This window comes from Microcaecilia unicolor, chromosome 1 (assembly GCF_901765095.1).
Source record: "Microcaecilia unicolor chromosome 1, aMicUni1.1, whole genome shotgun sequence".
Taxonomy (NCBI): Eukaryota; Metazoa; Chordata; class Amphibia; order Gymnophiona; family Siphonopidae; genus Microcaecilia; species Microcaecilia unicolor.
Window position 1 is genome coordinate 388,803,438 of NC_044031.1, and position 24,522 is coordinate 388,827,959.

Below are 24,522 nucleotides of genomic sequence, written 5' to 3' on the forward strand. Positions count from 1 at the left end.
TTCTTGTTTTAATGGTTGTACTCTGTAAGTGCTGGAGCTCCCTTTCCTATAGAAATACAGTATGACACTGATTATCTGGACTATCCTCGGCAGGGGGTGGTCTGGATAATCATAAGTCCGGATGATTGGACAAACCTATGAAATATTAAAATTACTCACCAGAAGGATACAGATGGCACTGTCTGAAATTGGATAGGAAGAAGGCCTGTGAAGCTCTGCTGAGTAGCACGTGCCTCATATTAACGCGCATGCACATAAATGTGACCCACTCATGTCACGCAGGCACTCGCAATACAGTGGAGCTCTGTGGGGGCTTCATTTTATCCACCTCTGGACGGTTCCACATCCTTCTGGTAAGCAATTTTTAATTTTTCAACTATCCTGTGGGAAATGGAGACTGCAATGTGATGTCAGTCCGGATAATTGAAGTCGTACTGTACATCAGGCCATATTTTTTAAGGGATGTATGTGTGCGATAATATGCATTTTTTTTTGTGTGGATACCTTAAATCATGTTTTTACTATGCATTAATCTACAAATTAATGTATGTATGATCAATTTTTGCTTGCATTGAAAAGATCTAATAACCCAAAGATGCAAAATGAACTGAAAAATGTCTGAAAATAAACCAAAACTTTTTTTTTTCTGTGAACATTTAATTTTTTTCCCTCCATTTCAAATTTGGTCATATTTTAAGTTTTCAGAACCTAATTTGTGCTAGACAGATATTTTCAATCTTTATCTATAGCTGTTTTCCAACATTCTGTTGTGTTTGCAAAGTTAGTGGACATGTTCTAAATAACTCGCAGCTATTATTGCTACAAAAAGGACTTCAGCCAAGGATGGATTGAATTCTGAGGCACCTGCAGCTTCTGGCTCCATCACACTCATATGCTGAAGTTTCATCGGGCATGTGTACCTCTTCATCCCATCTGAGATGTAGATGTAGTGGTAGTTGGCTGTACTAGAATATTTGCAAGACTTATTCTGCTTGTATCCTCATGATAAAAGCTTTCTATCTTTAGAAGAATTGTCCCAATATCAGTTGCTTGTGTTATAACAAAGTTTAGCATGCCTCCTTTGTTTTCGCAGAACAGCCTCCTTTGATTCCCATTTTAGGTACACTTCTCAACAAAACATTGTGTATTGTTGAGTTTGTCCATCTCTCTAGCCATATACATGCAGAAATCGAAAGATACATACAGATAAGAGAAAGGAAGAAACTGTAGGGTGGGGGAAATCAGGCCCTTCTTTTCAAACATCACCCAGGCTGCAATGGACCCAGCCCCCCTACAGCACAAGAGAAAGAAGGACCAGTAAAATCATCAAGCCAGCAGGAATCTTAACGCCTACTGGCTGGGAAGAGAAAGCATGCGGCAGCAGAGTGAGGAAGATTGTGTCAGTGGGGACTGTACCCTACTGGCATGGAAGAAGCAGAGGGTGGTAGAGCAATGAAATCATGTTGGTGGGGACCCAAGCCCTACTGGCTCTAGAAGAGGATTTGTCCTATGATGGCTGTGGTACTTAAGTCTGAGTCCTCACTGGCACATGAAGTAGTAACTGCCAGCACAGACTGAGGTGTCTAATGGTGGATAACCCCATACCCTGGAGCCAGCAGGATTTCATTACAGGTACTTGATAGTGGCTGAGGTGAAAGAGGACTTGGTGGAGGAGAGGAAGGAAGGACTAGGTATGGGAATGTGGGCTGGGAGCTAGGGATAAGGAATGAGTGGTGAGGGGAGGATGCTCTGAGAGGAAAAAGGAGGTAACTATGAGGAAACTGGTGGAAGTCTTGAGAGATTTGGAAGGGGAAGTAGCGTAGGGATAGAATGTGGAGTAGATGGTGATAAGAAGAACAGTGCAGGACATGGCTTTGTGGCAGACATCGAAACCTATACCTATGTGCGTGCTTGTGCACAGAGGCACAAATCTTACATGTAACAGTGGCACTACTTGTTCCATGTGTGTACAGGTCTACACTCCTGTGCCTTATATACACATGCCCTATACATACCCTCTGACACTCGTCTCTCAATACCCACATTCTTACATCCCACATGTACATATACCCCCTGACAATTTCAGACAAACACAGTGCTAGCCACACAACCTTCCTAGATTTCCCACACACATACCCCACAACATTCTATATTAGTGCTTGGGTGGTGTGTGTGTGTGTATATATATATATATATATATATATATATATATATAATATCACAATGTGAGTCTGCAGATGTAGAAAGGGGAGGCTCACCATTATGTCACACAGTAAGGGTGCCCTTCACAATTTGTTTTAGATTGTACTCTGAATGTATCCTTCTGACATACATGCAGCAGACTGTGTAAAATGTGGTGATCTGAGAATGTGGACTAAATTTGTCTATTTCTGAAAATACAAAACAAGACTGTTGTCTCCACAACAGCCCCATTGTGACATCACCTACATCCATAAAAACACTGCCAGTATATACTTTCTTGGTCTTCCCCTCCTTCCCCTTTGCATACTTTGATCAGGAGCTTCCCCTCTTTCTGTCTCTCACCCCTGTTTCATGCCTTCCATCCTCCTCTCCTCTACCTTGCACTAGTATTCCTTATCCAACCTTCATCTTTCTCCCCTTCCCTAGCTAGTACCAATAAAGATGTCACGCCTGTGGGGCAGCACTTTACAAAACCAGAACACTGAACCAGTGATTTCATGGTAAGAATCCTGAAAGGGAACTTTAAAACAATACAGGAACGTAAGACCTTTGAAGTCAGAATGATTAAATATTTTGACACCCACCAGATAGGACTTAACAAAGATCTGGGTTTTCTAGCCCATTATAAACCATAAGATTGTACTGCTTTGTCACCCTCCTATCTCCATGCATATCTCCCTGGCCCTCCTCCACCTAACTCTTCCTGTCTCTCACCTATCCATCCCCATCCTGTTAGACTGTCACTGAAATGCTTTGATGTTTCACTTATATATACTGTCATCTACCAACATTTGCTTATTTCCGATCTGACGAAGAAGGGCAACCTTCGAAAGCTAATCAAGAAATGTATTAAGTTATGTCCAATAAAAAAGGTATCTTCCTTGTCATCAAGCAGATGAAGCCATTACGTATAGGTTGTGTCCATCAACCAGCAGGGGGAGATAGAGAGCACTCAACTTTTCACAGTGCCTCATGGCCAGCTAGCTCCACTGCCTCTTCAGTATTCTCTATCTCCCCAAGCAGGGTGGCTGCAGCTTCTTCGAGCACCATCAAAAATCTGCCTGGGGGTGGCTCCTGGCTTGCCAGTTGTTAGCTGGGGTGTTAGAGGCTATAGCAGCTTCACTTTGAAGGCACATAGGTCAGCCCTTTCCCTGCCTTACCCATGCCCCCGTGGATGTGAACATATTAGCTTGCTTTTCCCTGTCCTTTCCCACTCAGTGGATGCAGGCACATTGGTTCGCCTTTCCCTGCCTTTCCCACTTATCTGAGCCTCCGGAGTGATTTTATTTACCTCTTTTGCCTCTGCTTTCCTCACAGCGTTAAAAAAAAAAAAAAAAAAGCGCTTTAGCGCAGTGATCTTGGAAAAGAGGTTTTTCTGGAGATTCTTCTGCAGGACCGGAGCTGTGATACTCAGTCTAGTGAGGTAAGAGTGTTTTCTGACTCCTCCGGGGTGGGCCCGCGATCAGGACGTTTTTGGCACGAACCGCCATTTTGAATTTTACCGCTGTTTTTCGGCGATGGCTGCGAAGACTGTAAAGCACTGTTCTAAATGTGGCAAGCGCAAATCAGCAGCAGGGCTCTGTAAATCGTAGAGCCGGCCCGAGCATGGCGAGCGGCAATCTTTCGCGCTCTGAGCTGGCAGCGGACGCCATTTTGGATTTTCCACATGGCGCAGCCTCCGTTGCGACGGAGAGCCCTGAATCGGGGGGGGGGGGGAGGGGAGGGGGCCTCTGAGTGAGGCTAATAGCCCTGGGCAGGATCCAGGCAGTCAGGGAGCGGTTTTCTCCCCTGATTTTGTTTTAATGCTGCATAAGGCATACAGGCTTAAAAGAGCTCTTCCACAGGGATCTTCGGAACCTCTGCCTGCCCCCCCCCCCCCCCCCCCCCCCCCGGTGGATCCTGGCCTTTTGGAGTTGGCTTTGCCTGTTTCTTATCCTGATAAACGCAGAAGGGCTAATTCCTCTTCTGAGTGTGGCGCGGCGCACCCCCCCCCCCGTGGTCGGGCTATGAGGATTCTGAGGGGTCTGGCAGAGCTTCTTGGTCTGAGGAGCCAGAGTCGGGTGCAGAATTACCACAGGATCTTGATGATCCGTCTGCGGTGAGGATTTTCCATCGCAAGGAGCTGCCAGCATTTATTTCAGATGCCTTACAAGCCCTCTCGATTGAAGATCCAGGGAGTGGCACAGCCTCCTCTGTTAATCCACGGATGGCTAGTACCAGAAAGCCTGCTCAAGCTTTTCCTTTGCATGACTCCATCCAAGAGCTTATTTCGGCTCAATGGGCTGACCCCAAGGGACCTTTGAAGGTTGCCAGGGCTATGGGGCAATTATACCCTCTGAGTGAGGAACATTTGGCTCGCTTTGCAATGCCTAAAGTGGATGCCCTGGTCACGGCTGTGACAAAGAGAACTACCCTCCCTGTTGAAGGAGGTGTTGCCCTGAAGGATATTCAAGACCGCAGGCTTGATTCAGCTCTGAAGCGGTCCTTTGATTTGGCAGGTCTCACTGTTCGGGCGTCTGCTTGCAGTTGTTATGCTGCTAGAGCCTGCCTGGCTTGGTTACAGCAGGCAGTGGAACAGGCTCCGCGGATGGAGTCGGCCTTGTCCTTTTTGGCTGACGCCCTTTATGATATGGTCAGAGCTTCGGCTAAACAAATGGATGTAGCAGTGGCGGCTCTCCACACTCTTTGGCTATGACATTGGGCGGCGGACATGGCCTCTAAGCAAAGGTTGGTGAAGTTGCCCTTTCAAGGCCTTCTCCTGTTTGGTGAGGAGCTGGAAAACATTGTTAAAGGCCTGGGGGATTCCAAACCTCAGCGCTTGCCCGAAGATAGGCCGAAGCCTTCCTCTAAGGGCCAGGCGGTCCGCTCCTCTTACAGACCTCGCTTCCGTGAAGCTAGAAGGTACCGCCCGGGGCGTGCTGCTGGGTTCACTTCTCGTGCCCGCTTTCAGCAGAGAAACTCCTTTCGCTCGGACAAATGTTCCGCAGGTGCCGGTTTTAGGCCTGGAGTTCAGGGGCGACCCTCTCAATGGTGGTGCGCCGGCCCCCTCCTCGTTTCCTGTCATTGGAGGAAGACTTTCCCTCTTTTTCGAGGAGTGGGCCAAAATCTCCGCAGATCAGTGGGTCTTGGACCTGATCAGAGACGGATACTGAATAGAATTCGATGCCCCGGTGAGAGACGTGTTTGTGGAATTCCGATGCGGTTCTGCCGCCAAACGGGCGGCGGTAGAGGAGACTTCCTCAGCGACCCTCCAGACCGGTCAAGACGCGTGGGTTATGTCCTCCTACCAGCAGAGGGAGACTGAGAAAACACTAAGCTTTTGAAGCCTGTATATATAACCTGTGCAGAACCTCCACTAGCCAGTATTTTCTCAGTCTCAGCAGAGGTAGCAGTTGACAGCCTGTGCAGTCTCCAATAATCTGGTGAGGTAGTTTGTCATTGGGTCGTAGGATTTTTTCCTTCCAAACTTTATTCTGTTGCAGTACCCTGTACGTGTGTGTAAAAAAAAAAAAAAAAAAAGTGCTTTGGGGCCCTGGGTCTGGTGGGGCCCAGTTTTCCCCCTGGGGTGTTACACCTATGTTTGGGTCCCTCCCCCTGTGCTGCTCTCTATTTCTGTTGGCTTGGCAGCTTTGTGCCTCGGCTGCTTTCTCAGTATTGTAGCCTTGAGTGCCTTACAATTTCCAGATGCCAGAGTTAGAGTACGATGCCTTTAAGGTCAGTTATTCTATGTCATTTTGCTTGCCAGCTTTGTGCCTCGGCTGCTTTCTCAGTATTGTAGCCTTGAGTGCCTTACAATTTCCAGATGCCAGAATTAGAGTACTGTGCCTTTAAGGTCAGTTATTCTATTTCGTTTTGCTTGGCAGCTTTGTGCCTCGGCTGCTTTCTCAGTATTGTAGCCTTGAGTGCCTTACAATTTCCAGCTGCCAGAGTTGGAGTACTGTGCCTTTAAGGGCATTTATTTCTTTATTTTCAGCGGACCGAACGGGGGTTTTGATTCCTTGCTGGAACGAGAGAGCAGCGCTTTCTCCAGTGCTTTTGCAGTGTGAGTGAGTTTTTGGTTTGGCGCGTTTGCGGAACAGCTTTTCCCTTCCCTCGTGGTTTATGGCGGCCCAGCTCCTCCGATGTTGCGCGTGCTCGTGGCGAGGGGTAGAGGCACCGGGCGCTCAGTGTAGCTTTGCGGTGCACCTATAAAGGTGGCTGCGGCACCCCCCGACTTGACCGCGGAGGGATCGATGGTGTCGGGAGTCTCCGGGTCAGCGGGAGCGTAGGCAGGACCGCTGTCAGCGGGAACAGTTTCGGCGGGAACAGCCGCCATCTTGAGTCTGACGCGGCCCATGGAGCCGGCTGGTTTTGGGCCTGCGGCCTCCGTTTTTGGCACAAAAGGGCCTAATGACGGTCCAGGAATGGTGGGCTTTCCTCCAGATTTTGTCTGGACGCGGTATCAAGCCTGGAGATCGGGACCCCCCCTCCCCCTCCCCCAATTGGAAGAGGGGGCTATTTCCGTCTTGGCTGAGAGACCACGGTTAGAGTGGTCAGAGGACAGGCAATGTTTTTCTCCTGTAGCTGCAGAAGCTGCGCTTAGTGATCTGGGGGAGTCAGATGGAATTGACGGCTCTCAGGAGCAGGATTGTTGGATTCCTGGAGAGGATCCTTCAGTAGTGCGGATTTTCCATAGAGATGAGCTGTCAGAACTCATAGATCAGGTGTCGTCCACCCTTCAGTTTGGTCCTGAGGTGGCGTTGGGGGAAACTGTCCAGGATCCGTTGGTGAAGGGCATTCAGCGTCAGGCGTGATCCTTCCCTATGAACAAGGATCTCCGGGAGATGATTTGTCAGGAATGGGATTTGCCGTGTAAGGTGGCAAAGGCAATGGCGAGGCTTTATCCCCTCCCTCAGGACGATAGGGATTCCTTTAAGGCTCCCACGGTAGATGCAGTAGTGACGGCAGTAATTATAGCTACGGCTATCCCGGTTGATGGAGGAACGGCTCTCCGTGATCCTCAGGATAGGAAGTTGGGATCTTTTCTCAAGCGTAGTTTTGTTTTGTCGGCTCTAGCCCTGCAGGCCTCGGTTTGTGGGGGTCTGGTAGCTCGGGCATGTTTTCGTTGGGCCGAGAAGCTCCTGGATGATTCGGTAGATGTTGGTTCTTCTGGGGGTCAGGAGTTAGCCGACTTGGACATGGGTTCATCCTTTTTGTCTGAGGCTTTTATGATTTGTTGCCTACTTCAGACAAAAAATATGGCTATGGTTGTGGGTCTCTGCCACTTAAGGGAGCTATGCTCTTTGGAGAAGATTTGGACAAGTTAGTGTGAGGTCTTAGTGATACCAAGGTTCTATGGCTTCCAGATTTTCGGTTCAAGGCAGGGGCCAGAACTAGTTCCTCTCGGGGACGGTTTAGGGAGGCTCAGCGGTATAGGCCGGGCAGATCGAGTGGGACCTACCCCTAGCTGTCTGTTTGTCCAATTTAGATTGTAAGCTCTGTTGAGCAGGGACTGTCTTTTCATGTTAATTTGTACAGCGCTGCATAAGTCTAGTAGTGCTATAGAAATGTTTAATAGTAGTAGGACCTCTAGGGGTCGGTTTTTCCAGCGCACACAGTTCTTTCGTGAGAGTCGTCGCGGAGGGCGTGGCTTTTCCGCGGGAGGTTAGTATTCAGGCCACAATTCCCAATGAAGGTGTGCGGGCTCAGGCTCTGGTGCATGTTGGGGCTCGGCTGAGTCTGTTTTACCAGAGTTGGGCCCAAATCAGGTCAGATCAGTGGGTTCTCAAGGTGTTTCGAGGCGGATGTGCGCTGGAATTCGAAAGCTGTTCTCCCGAAGTGTTTCTGGAATCCCTCTGTTGGTCTTGGAGCAAGAGGGCAGCAGTGAGGGACACTCTGCGGTGGCTGCTCGCGTTGGGAGCCGTGGTTCCTGTTCCTTCAGATCAGCAACGCTCAGGGTGCTATTTGATCTATTTTGTGGTCCACAAGAAAGAGGACACTTTTCGTCACATTTTAGATCTCAAAAGGGTCAATGCGGCACTCAAGGTGCCCTCTTTCCGGATGGAGACGTTGCGGTCGGTCACTGGTGCGGTCAGGAAAGGAGAGTTTCTCACTTCCCTGGATTTGACGGAAGCTTATCTTCACTTTCCTTTGTGCAGCCTTTTGGTTCCAAGTTACAGGGTCCGATTCGTCGGTTCCTTGCAGAGAAGGCGCCGACGGCCCGTACTTATCGTCAGGTCCTGGGCCTGATGGCGGCGACCATAGAGGTAGTTCCGTGGGCCAGGGCGCACATGCGTCAGGTACAGTCAGCTCTGCTCAGTCGTTGGTCCCCTCTGTCGCAGGACTTGGAAATGTGTTGTCCGCTGTCGGTGGCCCCTCGTCTCAGTCTCCGCTGGTGGCTCAGTCCGCGCAATTTGGGAAAGGAATGCCGTTGGAGTCCCCACAGGGGCTGGTAATGGTCACGGATGCCAGTCTGCAAGGTTGGGGGGCACATTGTCTCAGTCAGGTAGCTCAAGGCCGGTGGTCTCGGGCAGAAGCAGAGTGGTCCATCAACCGGCTGGAAACTCGGGCCATTCGGGTGGCGCTCCAGGCCTTGACGTCGGTGGTTCGCCACAAGGCAGTCCGAGTGCTCTGTGACAATGCCATGGCAGTAGCATATGTCAACCGTCAAGGGGGGAACAAAGAGCCTTGGCGGCGCAGTTGAACTCATCTTCAGGCTCTCTTGGCAGCGCATGTGGCCGGGGTAGGTCACATAGATGCAGATTATCTCAGCAGGCACACTCTAGATCCCAGAGAGTGGTCTTTTCTTCGGTCAGTGTTCCAGTGAGTTGTGTCGGTCTGGGGACTTTCGGTGATCTTAGGGCAACGGCTCGCTATGCGCAAGTTCAGAGATTTTTTTTTTTTTCAGTCGCTGAAGAGACCCTTGAGCGGAGGAAATCGACACTCTTCTGTTGCCTTGGCTTCGGGAGTGACTGTATGTGTTTCCTCTGTGGCTGTTAGTCGGTCGAGTAATATAGCGCATCGAACATCACTCCGGTCGGGTGATTCTGGTAGCTTCGGATTGGCAGCGTCGACCATGGTATGGAGACCTGGTGCGGTTGGCAGGGGCGGCGGCCCTGCCTTTGTTGGGATCAGTTCTGTGTCAAGGCCCGATAATCATGCCGGATCCGGCTCGGTTTTCGCTTATGGCTTGGCTCTTGAGTGGCACAAGTTGAAGAAGAAGGGGCTTTCGTCCAGTGGCTTTGCTACGATGTTGAGTTGCCGTAGACGATCCACTTCCTTGGCGTATGTCCGGGTTTGGAGAATCTTTGAGCACTGGTGTGAAGACCATCGAGTTCGGCCGTTTCACTCTTCGGTGGCGGAAGTTTTGGAATTTTTGCACGATGGTGTTGATAGAGGTCTGGCCTTGTCTACACTGAAGGTTCAGGTGGCAGCTTTGTCATGTTTTCGTGGGAAGCTTCAGTGAAAGTCCTTCGCGTCTGTGCCTGAGGTAGTGCGTTTTTTGAAGGGTGTTAAGTTGCTGCGTCCGCCTCAGTGACGGATGGTGCCTCCGTGGGATTTGAAGCTAGTTTTGGATGCTTTGATCAGGCCTCCGTTTGTGCCTCTGGTATCGGCATCTTGTAAGGATTTATCTTTAAAGGCGGTCTTGTTGGTGGCGATTACTTCAGCACGGAGTGTTTCAGAGCTTCAGGCTTTTTTGTCCTTTCTGAGGGAAAGGTTTCGTTGCGGACGGTGCTTTCCTTTTTTGCCCAAGGTGGTTTCCGAGTTCCATGTTAATCAGGTCATCTCTCTGCCAGTGTTGGGTGATATGGCTGGAGATTCGGAGCAGCGTGGTATTGCCAAGCTGGATGTCAGGAGAGTTTTGAGTTGTTATCTCTCTGGAACTCAGGACTTCAGAGCCTCTGACCGTTTGTTCGTTCTTCATGGTGGCCCAAAGAAGGGTGCAGCGGCTCCTAAGGTGACCATAGCACGGTGGTTGAAGGAGGCGGTTGCATCTGCTTACTTGGTGAAGGGTCCTGTGGTGCCTAGGGGCTGGTCTGCTCATTCCACTAGGGGAATGGCAGCCTCGTGGGCGGAGAATAGTATGATTTCTCTGTTAGATATTTGTCGGGCTGCGGTTTGGTTTTCGTTGCATTCCTTTGTGAAGCATTATAGGATTCCTGTGCATGCAAAGGATGAGGTGCGCTTTGGGGCAGCAATTTTGACCTCTGGCCTTAGTAGGTCCCTCCCATAAGTTAGTTACTGCTCTGGTACGTCCCACGCGTCTTGACCGGTCTGGAGGGTCGCTGAGGAAGGTGAAATTAGATCTTACCTGCTAATTTTCTTTCCTCTAGACCCTCCAGACCGGTCAAGAGCCCGCCCTGTCTGTATTGGAGGCCAGGAGGTGTGTTTGTTGGATAATTCTTGGCTGCTGTAAATTGTTGTTTCTCTAATTGCAGACTGTTTATTTCTGTTTTGTGATAGGAGTCCGGGACAGGTGGGGCTCTTCTTTGATAGTCCACCTGTAGAAGCCCAACTGTTTTATCAAAGGCAAAGGAACATGTTTCCGTAAGAGCAAGCGGAAGATGTTTCTTGTTTTTGCAGTTTACTGTGACCACGTACAGGGTTGCTAGTTGTTGTTAGTGTTTTTTGTTTCTCTGCTTTGTCAGGGGTATACTGGCTAGTGGAGGTTCTGCACAGGTTATATATACAGGCTTCAAAAGCTTAGTGTTTTCTCAGTCTCCCTCTGCTGGTAGGAGGACATAACCCACGCGTCTTGACCGGTCTGGAGGGTCTAGAGGAAAGAAAATTAGCAGGTAAGATCTAATTTCACCTTTGCACAGTCTGTGCCAGATAGGGGCTGTGACCCTGGTGCCTCCCGCCAAACAAGGTCTAGGCCTCTACTCCATTTACTTTGTGGTGCCACGAAAAGGCGGGTCTTTTCGCCCGATCCTGGACTTAAAGGAGCTGAACAAGTCCTTAAGAGTGCGGCATTTTCACATGGAAACCCTGCGCTCCGTCATTGCGGCGATACAGCCATGAGAGTTTCTCACGTCTCTGGACCTGAAAGAAGCTTACTTGCACATACCAATTTGGCCCCCGCACCAGAAGTTTCTGCGGTTTGCGGTGTTGGGAAAACATTTCCAGTTTCGGGCCTTGCCTTTTGGCCTCGCCACAGCTCCCCGAACCTTCTCCAAGGTAATGGTGGTAGTAGCTGCCTTTCTCAGGCGAGAGGGTATCCGGGTTCACCCGTACCTAGACGACTGGCTCATCAGAGCAGACTCAGAAAAAGAGAGTCATCTAACTACAGCCAGAGTGGTTTCAGTTCTTCAATCTCTGGGCTGGGTCATCAATATGGCCAAAAGTTACCTGACCCCCTCGCAATCTCTAGAATATTTGGGGGCCAGGTTCGACACAGCCTTGGGCTATGTGTTTCTTCCCGAGCAAAGGCGGTGCAAGCTTCAGAATCAGGTCCGTCTGCTTCTGAGGATGCCCCGCCCGCGAGCTTGGGACATTGTCCAGCTGCTGGGATCGATGACGGCCACCTTGGAAGTGGTGCCATGGGCGAGAGCGCACCTGAGACCTCTACAGTATTCTCTACTTCAACGATGGTCTCCAGTATCTCAGGATTATCAATGCAGACTTTCTTGGCTCCCTGCGGCCCGCCTCAGTATGGAGTGGTGGCTCTAGGACAGCATGTTGCGGCGGGGAATGCCGCTGGCGCTCCCCGATTGGTGCTTATTGGTGACAGATGCCAGCCTGAAGGGCTGGGGTGCGCATTGCCAGGGGAAGCATGCCCAGGGTCTGTGGACGCCTGACGAGTCGGGTTGGTCTATCAACCGCCTGGAATTGAAAGTGGTGTTTCTGGCTCTTCTGGCCTTTCAAGTGACTCTGGAAGGATTGGCTGTCCGAGTGATGTCGGACAACACGACAGCAGTGGCCTACATAAATCGACAAGGCGGCACTCAGTGCAGAGCTCTAGCCGTGCAGGCCGAACAAATTTGCCACTGGGCCAAGCTGCATCTACAGTCCCTGTCAGCAGCTCACATTGCAGGTCAGAGCAACGTGCAAGCTGACTATCTAAGCAGGCATCAGATCGATCCAGCGGAGTGGGAACTAGCAGATGATGTATTCCTGCAGGTATGTGCCAAATGGGGCAAGCCAGTGATGGATCTTATGGCGACCAGTTCCAATGCCAAAGTCCCGTGCTTCTTCAGCAGACAGAGGGATCCTCACTCTGCCGGGTTGGATGCCTTGGCTCAAACCTGGCCCCTGGGCTTGCTGTATGTCTTCCCTCCGTGGCCCTTGATAGGGCGCATGCTCCTGCGGATTCGGCTGCATCCAGGAGAAGTGGTGCTCATCGCCCCGGATTGGCCCAGGAGGTCTTGGTATGCAGACGTCTGACAGATGCTGTTGGAGGCTCCTTTTCCTTTACCTCTGGTTCCGCACCTGTTGTCACAGGGTCCGGTGGCCATGAAGGACGCCTGCCGCTTTTGTCTTATGGCTTGGCGATTGAGAGGGCGCAATTGAGAGACAAAGGCTACTCAAATAAGGTAATTTCTACTCTCCTGCAGGCCCGTAAGCGCTCCACTTCCGTGGCTTATGCCAGGATTTGGCGCCAGTTTGAAGTCTGGTGTGTTTCAAGAGCGCTTTCTCCGTTGCGGGCTCCTGTCTCACCGGTTCTGGACTTTTTGCAGGATGGTGTACACAAAGGCTTGGCCTATAATTCCCTGCGGGTGCAAGTGGCAGCATTGGCCTCCCTGCGTGGCAAGGTTGAAGGCATGTCCTTAACTACTCATCCACAGTTTCTTAGAGGGGTGTTTCGGCTCCGTCCTCCCGTGCGGGCACCTTGTCCAGCTTGGAACCTGGGGTTAGTATTGAAGGCCCTTCAGGGTGCTCCCTTTGAACCGCTTCGGCGTGCTTCAGAGAAAGATTTGACACTGAAGGCGGTCTTTTTAGTGGCCATTACCTCGGCAAGACGGGTGTCAGAGCTCCAGGCGCTGTCCTGTAGAGACCCTTTTCTGCAATTCTCAGTGTCAGGGGTCACGGTTCGGAACGTGCCTTCCTTCATGCCTGAGGTGGTTTCAGCGTTTCACCTAAACCAGCCTGTTTTTCTTCCCTCCTTTGTTGAGGAGGAGTTTCCAGATTCATTTGGGCAGTTGCACCTTTTGGATGTGTGCAGGACTCTGTTGCAGTATCTGAGAATTACAAATTCTTTCAGGACCTCTGATCATCTTTTTGTGCTGTTTGCAGGTCCTCACAGAGGGTCTTCAGCGTCTAAAGCCACTATTGCCCGTTGGCTCAAAGAAGCTATCTTTTCAGCATATCCTCCGCCTGCAGCCTTTAAGGTACACTTCACAAGAGCGATTTCCTCTTCCTGGGCGGAAACTGGAGCACTATCTCTTCATGAGATTTGCAGTGCTGCAACATGGGCTTCTAAGCTCTCTTTCGCCCGACATTACAGCTGCCAGGAGGGATGCGCGTTTTGGATCACTGATGCTAGTGCGTGGTGTGGCTTGTTCCCACCCTATTTAGGGATTGCTTTGTTACATCCCATATGTAATGGCTTCATCTGCTTGATGACAAGGAAGGGAAAATTAGGTTCTTACCTTGGTAATTTTCTTTCCTTTAGTCATAGCAGATGAAGCCATGAACCCTCCCTGTATGATTGTCTGTATTGCAGTGATTCTGATTTCAGGTGCTGCTGTTGTTTCCTGAAGTTATATTCCTTCCTTGGGGAGTCGGAAAACAGTCTTCAGGATTCTTGTTACAGTTATAGGAGGATGAGGTCATTCCCTCCAGTTCATGTTTTGGGAGGATGTGTTTATTCCCTCCAGGAGGATGCACGTATTCCCTCCGTTTATACAAAGTGGAGGACTAGTTTATTCCCTCCAGGAGGATGAGTTCATTCCCTCCTTTTTTGAGTTCATGCCCTTGTTAGGGGGCCATCGTTCGCTGTGAGGAAAGTTAATTTTATTCCCATTGCAGTTTGCCATACTGCTTTGGAAGCTTCAAATACTGAAGAGGCAGTGGAGCTGGCTGGCCATGAGGCACTGTGAAAAGTTGAGTGCTCTCTATCTCCCCCTGCTGGTTGATGGACACAACCCATACGTAATGGCTTCATCTGCTATGACTAAAGGAAAGAAAATTACCAAGGTAAGAACCTAATCTTCCCATCTTATTTTCTTTTCCATGTTTTATTTTGTTTTATTTCTATTGATTACCTTTAAAAGTGGACTAACACATCTACCACACCTCCCCTTCCCTTGGTAAGCATCTCTCATCTCATTTCTCTTCTCACAGTGGTAGTCTGTCTTTCTTCCTCTGTCCTTAACAGCCTAAACAGTAAGCCAGGATCCCCTATCCTTTTAATCATCTTTCCTCCTTTGGCCTCCAGTCTCTCTTTCCATCAGATGACCCAAGTTCGGCAGTTGCAGGTTTGGGACAATGAGAAGCTTCCAGTCTCAGAAATTAATCAGGCAGCAAGTGACAGAACTCATGATGCGGCACATGTGGGGATGGAAGTGGAGCAGTTCCAGAACAGCTCCCCCCTTTACATATCTCCCGCATCCTCAGTGTCTTCTGTACCTGCCTGCTTGTTCAGTGCCACTGCCTTATATGACCATGGGAGACTACAGGAAATAGGAAAGGCACCTTGCTGGCCAGTCACAACAAAACAGCAGTGGATTGAGAGAGTCTTTCTTCATTCTTAGACAAATTTGCTTAGTGCGATCTCTTTAACGAACCCTCACTTTGTCTTCTCGTACACTCCCTTGTCATCTCTTTTCTGGATTATGCAACTCATTTTCTCCATGGTTTACTCCAGTATCAGGTACGTCACCTTCTCATACACTCCCTTGTCATCTCTTGTCTGGATTATGCAGCTCATTTCTCCACGGTTTACTCCAGTATCAGGTACGTCACCTTCTCATACACTCCCTTGTCATCTCTTGTCTGGATTATGCAGCTCATTTCTCCACGGTTTACTCCAGTATCAGGTATGTCGCCTGCAAATTATTCAAAATACTGCTATCATGCTCAAACATGGAGTAAAAAAATTCAAGTTTCACCCCATTAATCTGCTCTGAACACTGGCTGTCTATCCAGTATCAGATTCACTTTAAAATACTTAATCTCACTTTTCTAATTCTTCACTCTGGCATGTCTTTTTAGACATCTTATTCCTTACTTGCCTATGCTCCTTATGATCTTCAAATCGGCACCTATTAGCGCTATTAGAGGTTCTTTTTCACCTTTCTAGAACCGCTTCATTTTCAGTTTTCATCTCCCTTTGGAATAAAATCCCACTTGATCTGTGGAGGGAACTGTCTCTCCTAAGGTTCAAAGCCATGCACAAGGCCTACTATATTTTGCAAGCATATCCCCTAGAACTACCTTTATGGATATTTTGCTTATTGTAAATTAGACATCCCTGTGTTTCTTTCCCTTTTTCTTTTCATTTATTATTTCAATTATACACTGCCTTAGATAACTTAATTTACAATACAGTAAATAAACTTGATCTGTGAACTTCTGTGAGCCCTTGCTACTGCTTCAAGAAGTTTCATACCTGAGGCAGGCATCTCACCTTACCTAATTATAGAACCATCTCTTGCCATCAGCAGGTCAGTCCAGGACACTGTCTTTAAGGACTTGAATGCTGTCTGCTACTCCCTTTTAGCTGCTCCTGTTTTCACCTTTGTTGCCAGGTTTTGAGCTAGGCACACAACATTCCATTCATTCTCAGCTACCACAATGCCACAATCCAATCTGGTTCCAGCAATCTGCATCTGTCACAGACAGCCAACTGGGCAGCTTGTTAATGGAGACATTTTTTGTTCCTTATTTATGAATAGATTTGGTGTTGGTGAGTAGATGAAATAATCGGTGTCTTTTAGATTGTTAGATAGTTAACTTTAATTTAGTCATAACCACAATAGTCCTGCTAACAAGATTTTACTTTGGATACTGTAGTGGTCTGTTTTGAATTTTGCTTTGTGTAGTGACTTTCACCAAAGTGCTCAGTGGTTGCAGATAAACCCTAAGATCAGAATTTAAATTAGGTTATGTCTACTTGACCAAGTAAATGGCATTGTGTATTTAGAAAAATGGGTTACTACAAGGGTGGTCTCTTTATCTTGTGACATTTCATAGAGCTGTGTTATATTGTAATACAGTAGGCATTCCCTTATCTGCTATGTCACTGACATCTGTTTATTTTTTTAAAATGTAAGGCAAGGAATGTAGACTGAGCTGGTGGGCCTGTGCCCCACCAGGGTCCACTTCGATTTGTTGGTGCCATCCAGTCTCACTTCTTAAGCTAGTTATAGATGGGAAGCAACACAGAAACAATATGCATACTGAATATACTTGTCTATAAGTCAATCTCATGTATAAGTCTGCAGTTTTGGGACTAAAAATGACCAAAAATGTTGTTTACCTGTGTATAAGTTGAAGCTGGGTCCCACATTGCTCCCTCCCCTTCAGCATCTCTTTCCCAAATCCATTCCCTTCCTATAGCCCACAGCTTCACAGATTTTAACAAGGTCAGAACAGACTTAAAGCCAGAAGGAAACAGCTAAATCGTCAGATTTCAGTATGTGAGGATTATATATTTATCACTCACTGATACATCTCTCACTCTAAACTTTGGCAAATTCACTAAAGCAAAATGTATTTTCACAAATCACTCACCCTTCCTATCCAAAGAGAATGTTTTATTTGGGAATCAGTATTTCTCAGCACCCACCCACACTCCTGGTTTTCTTTTACCTCCCCCCCCCCCCCCCCCCAAAAAAAAAAAAAAAAAATCTGAATTTCACTCATCAACCCTCTCCACACCATCTTAGCTAAACTTCATCTTTGAACCTACTGCTTGAGCCATGAGCCAATCAAATGGCTTTTAGCTGTCTGCTGATAATCATCATGCACAGTTCCCTGCAGACATGCTCGCCTCTCAATGTATATGCTAAACACAAACTTTCAACCACTCAAAACATTAGATTTTAAACCATTGCTACTTTTTATCACTCCCCAGTCTGATATGGCACATCTCCTTCAAACCTCTTCTCTTTTATTTGAAATAGTACAAGCTCACCCTGAATTAAGAATTCTTTCTGCACCTGGGAGATATATAGCACTGGCTGTATCCTCTCAAACAACCTTAGTACAGCCAATGTCTGTCTACTTTACTTCTATAAAGCTAGCATGAGAATGATCCATAAGTAAGATGACTCTGGTTTATTGATGGGATTTTGAAGACAATGTTTTTTTTTACTTATACACGAGTATATACAATAGTACCCCTTTTTGTTGGGGGAATGGAAAGAAAGGAATAAGGCTTAATTTTGCTGTAGGTCTCTTACACATTCTGGTGCCCAGGGACGTGTGGTTTTGAAGTCTGGACAAAACCTCTTGACTAGTCCACTCATTTATTGAGAAATATTATAAATAACAAAAAAAGGTTTGAAATATTAGTTTTGTAGGTTTCTCACTTTGTAATTCTAAGATTACACAACCGGAATCTATTTCAATAAATCAACAAGGAACCTCAAACCTCCTAATAGGGAATATACTGCATAAATTGCACCATCCACTATTTACTCAAGAAGTAGGATACTATCACTGGTTCCAGTGAGGAGAATGGGAGAGAAAAAAAACCAACCGCAAAAACTCATGAATACATGAGAAAAACGGATGGTATACAAACTCTCCCTCCCCTACACTACTTATAAAATTAACAAAATGAAACACCTCACCTCAAAACCACCAATCCGGTAAACGACCGGTACTTACATCAGTTTTTCTCATGTATTCATGAGTTTTTGCGGTTGTTTTTTTTTCTCTCCCATTCTCCTCACTGGAACCAGTGATAGTATCCTACTCCTTGAGTAAATAGTGGATGGTGCATTTTATGCAGTATATTCCCTATTAGGAGGTTTGAGGTTCCTTGTTGATTTATTGAAATAGATTCCGGTTGTGTAATCTTAGAATTACAAAGTGAGACACCTACAAAACTAATATTTCAAACCTGTTTTTGTTATTTAGAATTTGAGTTGAGACGGTTTGAAAATCCCTTTCTTCCTTAGAGTAGTTTGAGAAATATTATGTAATTTCGACCACCTATTGTCTTCTCCTTTCATCTCCCTTTTTTCTTGAGTTTTGTGATTTGTAGACCGTTCAATTGAATTTGATTGGTGGTATATAATATAGAGAACTATGAATTGTGAACTAATAGAAGGCTTGTAAGCACTTGTAGCCTGGGAAGGGTGTACAGTGAAAGAGGGGCTAGCCTGGTTCCAAATACTTCCTTAGTTGGAGCTATCCGGTGAATGAGCAGCCATACTTTAGTGGCAAAGCGGATAGCAGGAGCTGTTGAACAGTGCAACAAGTCATGCTTCATTTTTTTTCTAGTAGATGAGCCGTTTCATGGTACAAAATTGCATTATAACTATTATTTTTTCACTATATGGTGTGTGTCAGAGTGTGGTTTTCCTTTGCAGCTGGTGCTGGTGAGTCCAAGTGCAGAGCAGTATGACAGCCTTTTACGCCAGCTGCGGGAGAGGATGGATGAGGGGCGTGGTGAGACCATCCATGTCATCGGGCAGGGATCCGGTGAGTGCTATTTCCTTTTTTTCTTTTATTAAGCAGGACACCTTCTGCTTAGCTTGTCACCGTGGCCTGGCCATTTTCCTGATCTTTGGGGCTTCTAGCTCAGTCAGAAGCTGGTCTCTACTAGACTGTGGACCTGCTTTAAACTGTCTATTATAACTACCTGGGTTAAAGCAGTAACACACAGTAAATGACGGTACATTAGGACCTGCGTGGTTCATCCAGTCTGCCCCCAAGATGGCCAGAGCCATACCCGCCGCTTTGTGCAGGTTACACTCTATGAATGAATGCTGGCATCACAACCAGGGCAGCTAGCAATTTATTACCATGCCTATAACGTATAGGCAGTTCTATATGATGCCACAATATCACACCACCATGCCAGCAGAGAAAATAATGCTTACATTCCATACCAGATGATATAAAATATGTATACTTGATCCTGACCTATCTTTTGCTATTTTTGGAACAGACCATTGAAGTCTCTCAAGTTGCCCTCAAAGATCTCTCTAGCCCATCTTGACCTTTCTTGGCCATTTTCAGGACACAGACCATAGAAGTCTGCTCAGCATTGGCCTTACCTCCCAGCTACTGAGTTGAGGATGTATTATTTTAATATTCTCTCCTCCTTACACAGTCTATTTTTATTGGAATTTATTACCCACCTTCATGAAGAGATTCACTCAAGGCGATATCTCCCAGCCCAGCAAATTTCAACAACGGACCCTGGGTGAGAGGGCCACTCTTGTCTGTCTAGGCCTTGGTATATGTGTCCTGAGAAGTTGGGCTTCTAGTTGTACAGCAACCCCAGTCATCTAGCATGGGAATCAAAACCGAATCACCTACTTAGTAGGCAGCACTGCCATTGAGTTGGCACACCTCTGCTGTTCGCACTTTTTTTTTCCAAATATAATTTTATTGTAATGCAAAAACACAATTAGAAACACATGTCATCTATCTGAACAGTCCAACAACTCCCACCCCCAACCTCAGGACAACAGTGGTCTTAAAAAAAACAAAAGTTGAAGATATGTCTGTGATGGTGGAAGAATTGATGGGTGCTGTGTAGGAACTCCACCTTGTACAGTTTAGTTGAGAGGACTGCCAATCTGAGTGTCAAAAAACTTTTAGTGCATAATAGAAACATATATTATAAAACACCATACAGTGCCATTTTTTGTTTCTTCCTTCCCATTATAGCAAAATCTGATACTCCCTCCTTTCCAAGTAACTTGGGATACTCACCAATCCCTTCACTGCAGGGATTTACCAGAGAGTCAACAATTACCTTCTTTCATTCCCTGGATTTGAGTGGACCACCTTCATATTTAGCGCAGACCCAAGTGGCTGTCAGCAGATGGATCAGAACATGAATCCTTTAGACTGCAGCACATCAAATGCCCTTTTCCAAGCTGAGAGGCTTGTTGCACAGTAGGATTTTATGGTTGTGCTTTTTCATATTACTGTTCTTAACTTGATACTGGGGTGGAGCAGGAATAGGCTGCTGCTGTCATGGTGCTGAACCGGCTTTCCATACAGCCTTCGCGGGACTGGCAGTATTCGATTTTCCAGATCATGTTTGTAAATCTTTAAAGGTGTCCTCTAGTTTGCTAACTGACCTAGTGATTACTGAACAAGGCAGCAGGTCGTGTTTAGCAGTGATCCTCCAGATGATAACACTTCTTTTTCACCATTTCTGCTTCAGATGGGAAGGAGTATGGTCTGAATGAGGCAGACATGGAGGCCTCTGTTGCCACAGTGACCAGCATGGCTGAGCAGATTGGGGCCGATATGATTCTCCTGCGGGAGCACCAGGAAGCTGGGGGCAAGGTGCGCGATTACCTTGTACGGAAATGCGTGGGTGAGAATGACTTCCTGGAGGTCAGGTGAGGAGGCAGAGGGAGGATGGGTGAACTTCTTAAAAGCCCTGCAGCTGTTTGGCGGAGAGGCTACTTTTGTTCTGTGAACATTTTCCTATATTGTGACATGTGGTTATGATATGCTAGAACTTTAAAGGGCATGTACAGATTGCAGTTGGAATTAATGTTTTCTGAAAATAAGTTTGAAAAAAAGATAATCTTTGGGCTGCCCTTTTGTTTCCTAAGGGTAAGTAGTCCTTATGGATCACACTAATGGGGTTGCATGTAGAGTTCTAGGTGCTTTGCTTAAGCTCTGGAACTTTCCAGAAGTTGGCATGCTCCCTCAATGGTGTGGCTGTGCGATCCAAACAGCTTGGATTCTTTGTTGCTGTGGGAAATGGAACATAGACACCTGGTTTATGAGCATACCAAGACAATACATAGGTAATACCCAGCATCCAGACTTCCCTTTTGGCTGGCATTTCCATAGCTTTATACTAAGTCTAGGAGGAGCAGGACATGGAGGTAATTTTATAAGGGTGCCTGTGTTATAAAGACAGGTACCTATTTTAAATGGCAGATTATATCATCTATGCATGTGCTCTGCCCTAATTCCACCCCTGTGCACATCCACTGGCAAAATATGCAAAAGTATCATTTAAAGAATGTACTTTTGTGCCAGTTTGTATTTTGTAAGAGGTGATTTACATGCAGCTGCATCCACATCCACGGGTATATGACTAAACTACTGCCAAAGTGGGGGGTGTGATTTACCACTTTGTACCCTGTTTTAGAATTAACTTTTTTCCTTGTCATCTATACCAGACCAGTCCAGACTAATGGTTATGTCCATCTACCAGCGGAAGGAGACAGAGAAAATAGTTCCAAGTAAACCTCCCCTTAAGGGTATCGTGCAGCCTGGAATGTTCAGTATTTTCTCTGGCTCCTAGTGGATGGTGGACAGATCGTGCATCTGCTCTGGATTGCTGGCTGGTAGCTCCTGTCCCAGATTCTTCTGGTAATAGTGGAGCCAGGGGTGTGCTGGTAGCCGTGTTGGGGCTAGTTTTAGATGGTACTCAGTGGTCCTGAGTTCCTCATCTGCCAGCTAGGGTGATAATCCAGTGACCCTGGTTCCCTCCCCTCCCCTTCCTCCCCTGGCTGTCTTTCTAGCAGGGTGATGGTTGATTGTGGCATGGAGTAACTTGTCTCCCCTGTGGGGTTCTTCTCTTCTGTGGTGGTAGGTATATCTGAATTTCTGCCTCTGAGGTGAGCCTTTATTTATTCCTGTCACTAGTGAAGAAGGTTGTTTATAAAAGAAAAAAAGGAAACTTTGTTTTTTTCCTCCTTTTCTGCCTCTGAGGTAAACCTTTTTTAATTCCTGTCTCTAGTGAAGAAGGTTGTTTAAAAAAAAAAAAGAAGAAGAAGAAACTTTGTTTTTCCTTCTTTCTGTTGCCTGTTACCTGATTTATTTTCCCACCTTTGGTAATGTATTCTAGGGGGCCGCTTGCAAAGTTTCTTTGAATTTTGCTGGCCGGCGTCTGATTCTGATCTTGGACCCTTCTGAGCTGGTACCAGTTGCTTTGATTTTTTTTGTGGGGCACGGCTCGTGCCTGGATCACGAAACTCAATTTTTTTTTTGCTTCTTCATGGTTCTAGACAGCGGCTGGTTCAGAGGGCGGCCCCATTGCTGGAACTTGTACCTTTGCGGTTCGGAGGTCTTAGTCTGCCATTTCCAAAGTGGGGGAAGTCTCTCGCTGGCTCTGTTTGGCTGCAGGCTCGGTTTTTTTTTAGTCCAGGGCTATTTTTTCATTCCTGTCAGCCTTACACGGCTGTTGGTCAGTTCTTTTTCAGACTGTCCGGTCTCTGCTGCTTCTGGCATTTTGCTTGAGATGCCCCTGCTATTTGATTCTTGTTTTGGCAGCAGTTTTTCCTCCCTTTCTTAGGGAGGTTCTAGTTCTTTCGTTCCCATGGATCCCTCCTGTCTGCTCTGGTTTGTCTGCAGGGTACTTTCCTCCTGGTGGGGGTTCGAGTTGCCCTTGGTGTGCAACTACTAGCTCAAATCCCTCTTCTGAGTACCCTCGGAAGCGCCATTCTTGCCAGTCTTTTGCTTGGACTCAGTTCATTGTCTCTTTACGGGAATGTGCCTTTTTAGGACTAGTTTGCTACAGCTCTTCCTTGCTTCCCTTGCTTTCGGGTGGGAGTTTTAGCCTGGCACAGGCAGATTTTGCCTTTTCTAGTTTCAGGCGCCTCTTTCCTGGCACATTTGGCACTCCTTCCTTTTTCTGTAAGGGACGCAGTTCTTTCCTACTGAGCAGATCTTTTGCTGTGTATCTGGATTATCGCCTCTTAGCTCTGCGCTTTTCTCTACTTTTCTGCAGGGAAGTGGCTCTGTTCTAGGTGTGGAGTGTGACTCTCCCTTAGCTGGTTTTTCTTCAGTTTGGTGTTAGTGGCCAGCTCCCTCTTTGTTCCTGGCCTGGCGAGAGTTGTTTCTTCCTCACTGCCTTGCGGATGCATTTTGCTCCCTATGGTCTGATGATTCCAGCTCCGTGATGCTTACCTCCCTCTTGGCGGGAGTTCTTTCTCTATGTTGACTGCTGCTCCGTATCAGTTGCCTAGGAGGGCGGTCATTGTGGCTCAGAGACCACTTGAGGGCTGAAAGTGTCTCTTGGGGCACGGGGCTTTCTCTTCTTGTAGTTTTAGTCCCTCTGGGCCAGGGGAGTTCAGCGCCAGGTCTGCATTTCCACAAGTTGTGCTCCTTACCTGACAGCACCTTCTTCTCTGGCTGTTCCCCGGGACTCCATCTATGCATTTTGCTTGTTGAGCGCGGCTCCATCGCGGCATCTTGAGCATGGCTTCATTATTCCATGCAGTTCCACCGTTCCATGCTGGGCACAGCTCCATTGCTGCATGCTGGGCACAGTTCCAGGTTCGCTTTAGTTCATCGCTGTATGTTGAGGACAGCTCTATCATGGCATGTTGAGTAAAGTTCCTTTGCTGCTTATTCTGCAACCTTTCTTCTCTGCATGTTGAACGCAGCTCCATTGTCACATGTTGAGTGTAGTTCTTTCTCTGCAGGTCTCAGCGTGGGGCACAGTCCTGTGTCTGCCTGTGGAACACAGCTCCTTGTCTATGTGTGGCATGCAGCTCTCTCTCTTTGCTTATGGAACGCAGCTCCCTGTCTGCGTGCAGAGCGCAGCTCCACCGCCTGTTGAGTGTAGCTCAATCTCTGTATGTTTAGCACAACTCTTCTCTGCAAATTGGGTGAAGTGGAGCACAGCTCTGTGACTGCAGGTGCTATACAGCTTCATGTCTGCGTAGGAAGCATAGCTCCTTGTCGAAGTGTGGAGCGCTGCTCCTTGCTGGCGTCTGGAGCGCAGTTCCTTGCCAGTGTCTGGAGCGCAGTTCCTTGCTGGCGTCTGGAGCGCAGCTCCTTGTGTGCGTGTGGAAAGCAGCTCCTTGTCTGCATTTTATACACAGTTCCATCACTACCGCAGCTTCAGTTCTGCAGGTACCTCTAATATCCAGCTCTTTCAGTGGGGCACTGCTTATCCTCTGTCTGTTACTCTCAGCTTCTTCTCTGCTTGTTCAGTGCATTTCTATCTTTGCCAGAGGTGTGCAACTCTTTCTCTGCCCGTGGTGCGTGGCTCAGTTTGTGTGCTTTGAGTGCAACTCCGTTCTCGTTGAACACGGATCCTTCTCTGCCTGCCTGATGAGCGCAACTTCTTTTCTGTCCCTTGAGCACAGTTCAGTCTCTGACTGTGGGGCATATTTTCACCTTTGCCTGTTGGGCACTGTTTCACCTTGTTGGTCAACCCCAGCTTTTTTCTGCGGGTTGGATACAGTAACTTTTCAGCAATTGTGGCATACTGCAGTTCAGACTGCTAGACAAGGC

At 47.4% G+C, this 24,522-nt stretch overlaps 1 protein-coding gene across 1 annotated transcript in view; it reads left to right on the top strand.

The window, feature by feature from the left end:
* Positions 1 to 24,522, top strand: part of GTPBP1 (GTP binding protein 1) — a 146,577-nt gene that overhangs the window by 48,948 nt on the left and 73,107 nt on the right. The window contains 2 exon segments of the mRNA XM_030221005.1: positions 18,663 to 18,774; positions 20,477 to 20,657. Of these exon segments, the coding sequence (XP_030076865.1) occupies positions 18,663 to 18,774; positions 20,477 to 20,657 (293 nt within the window).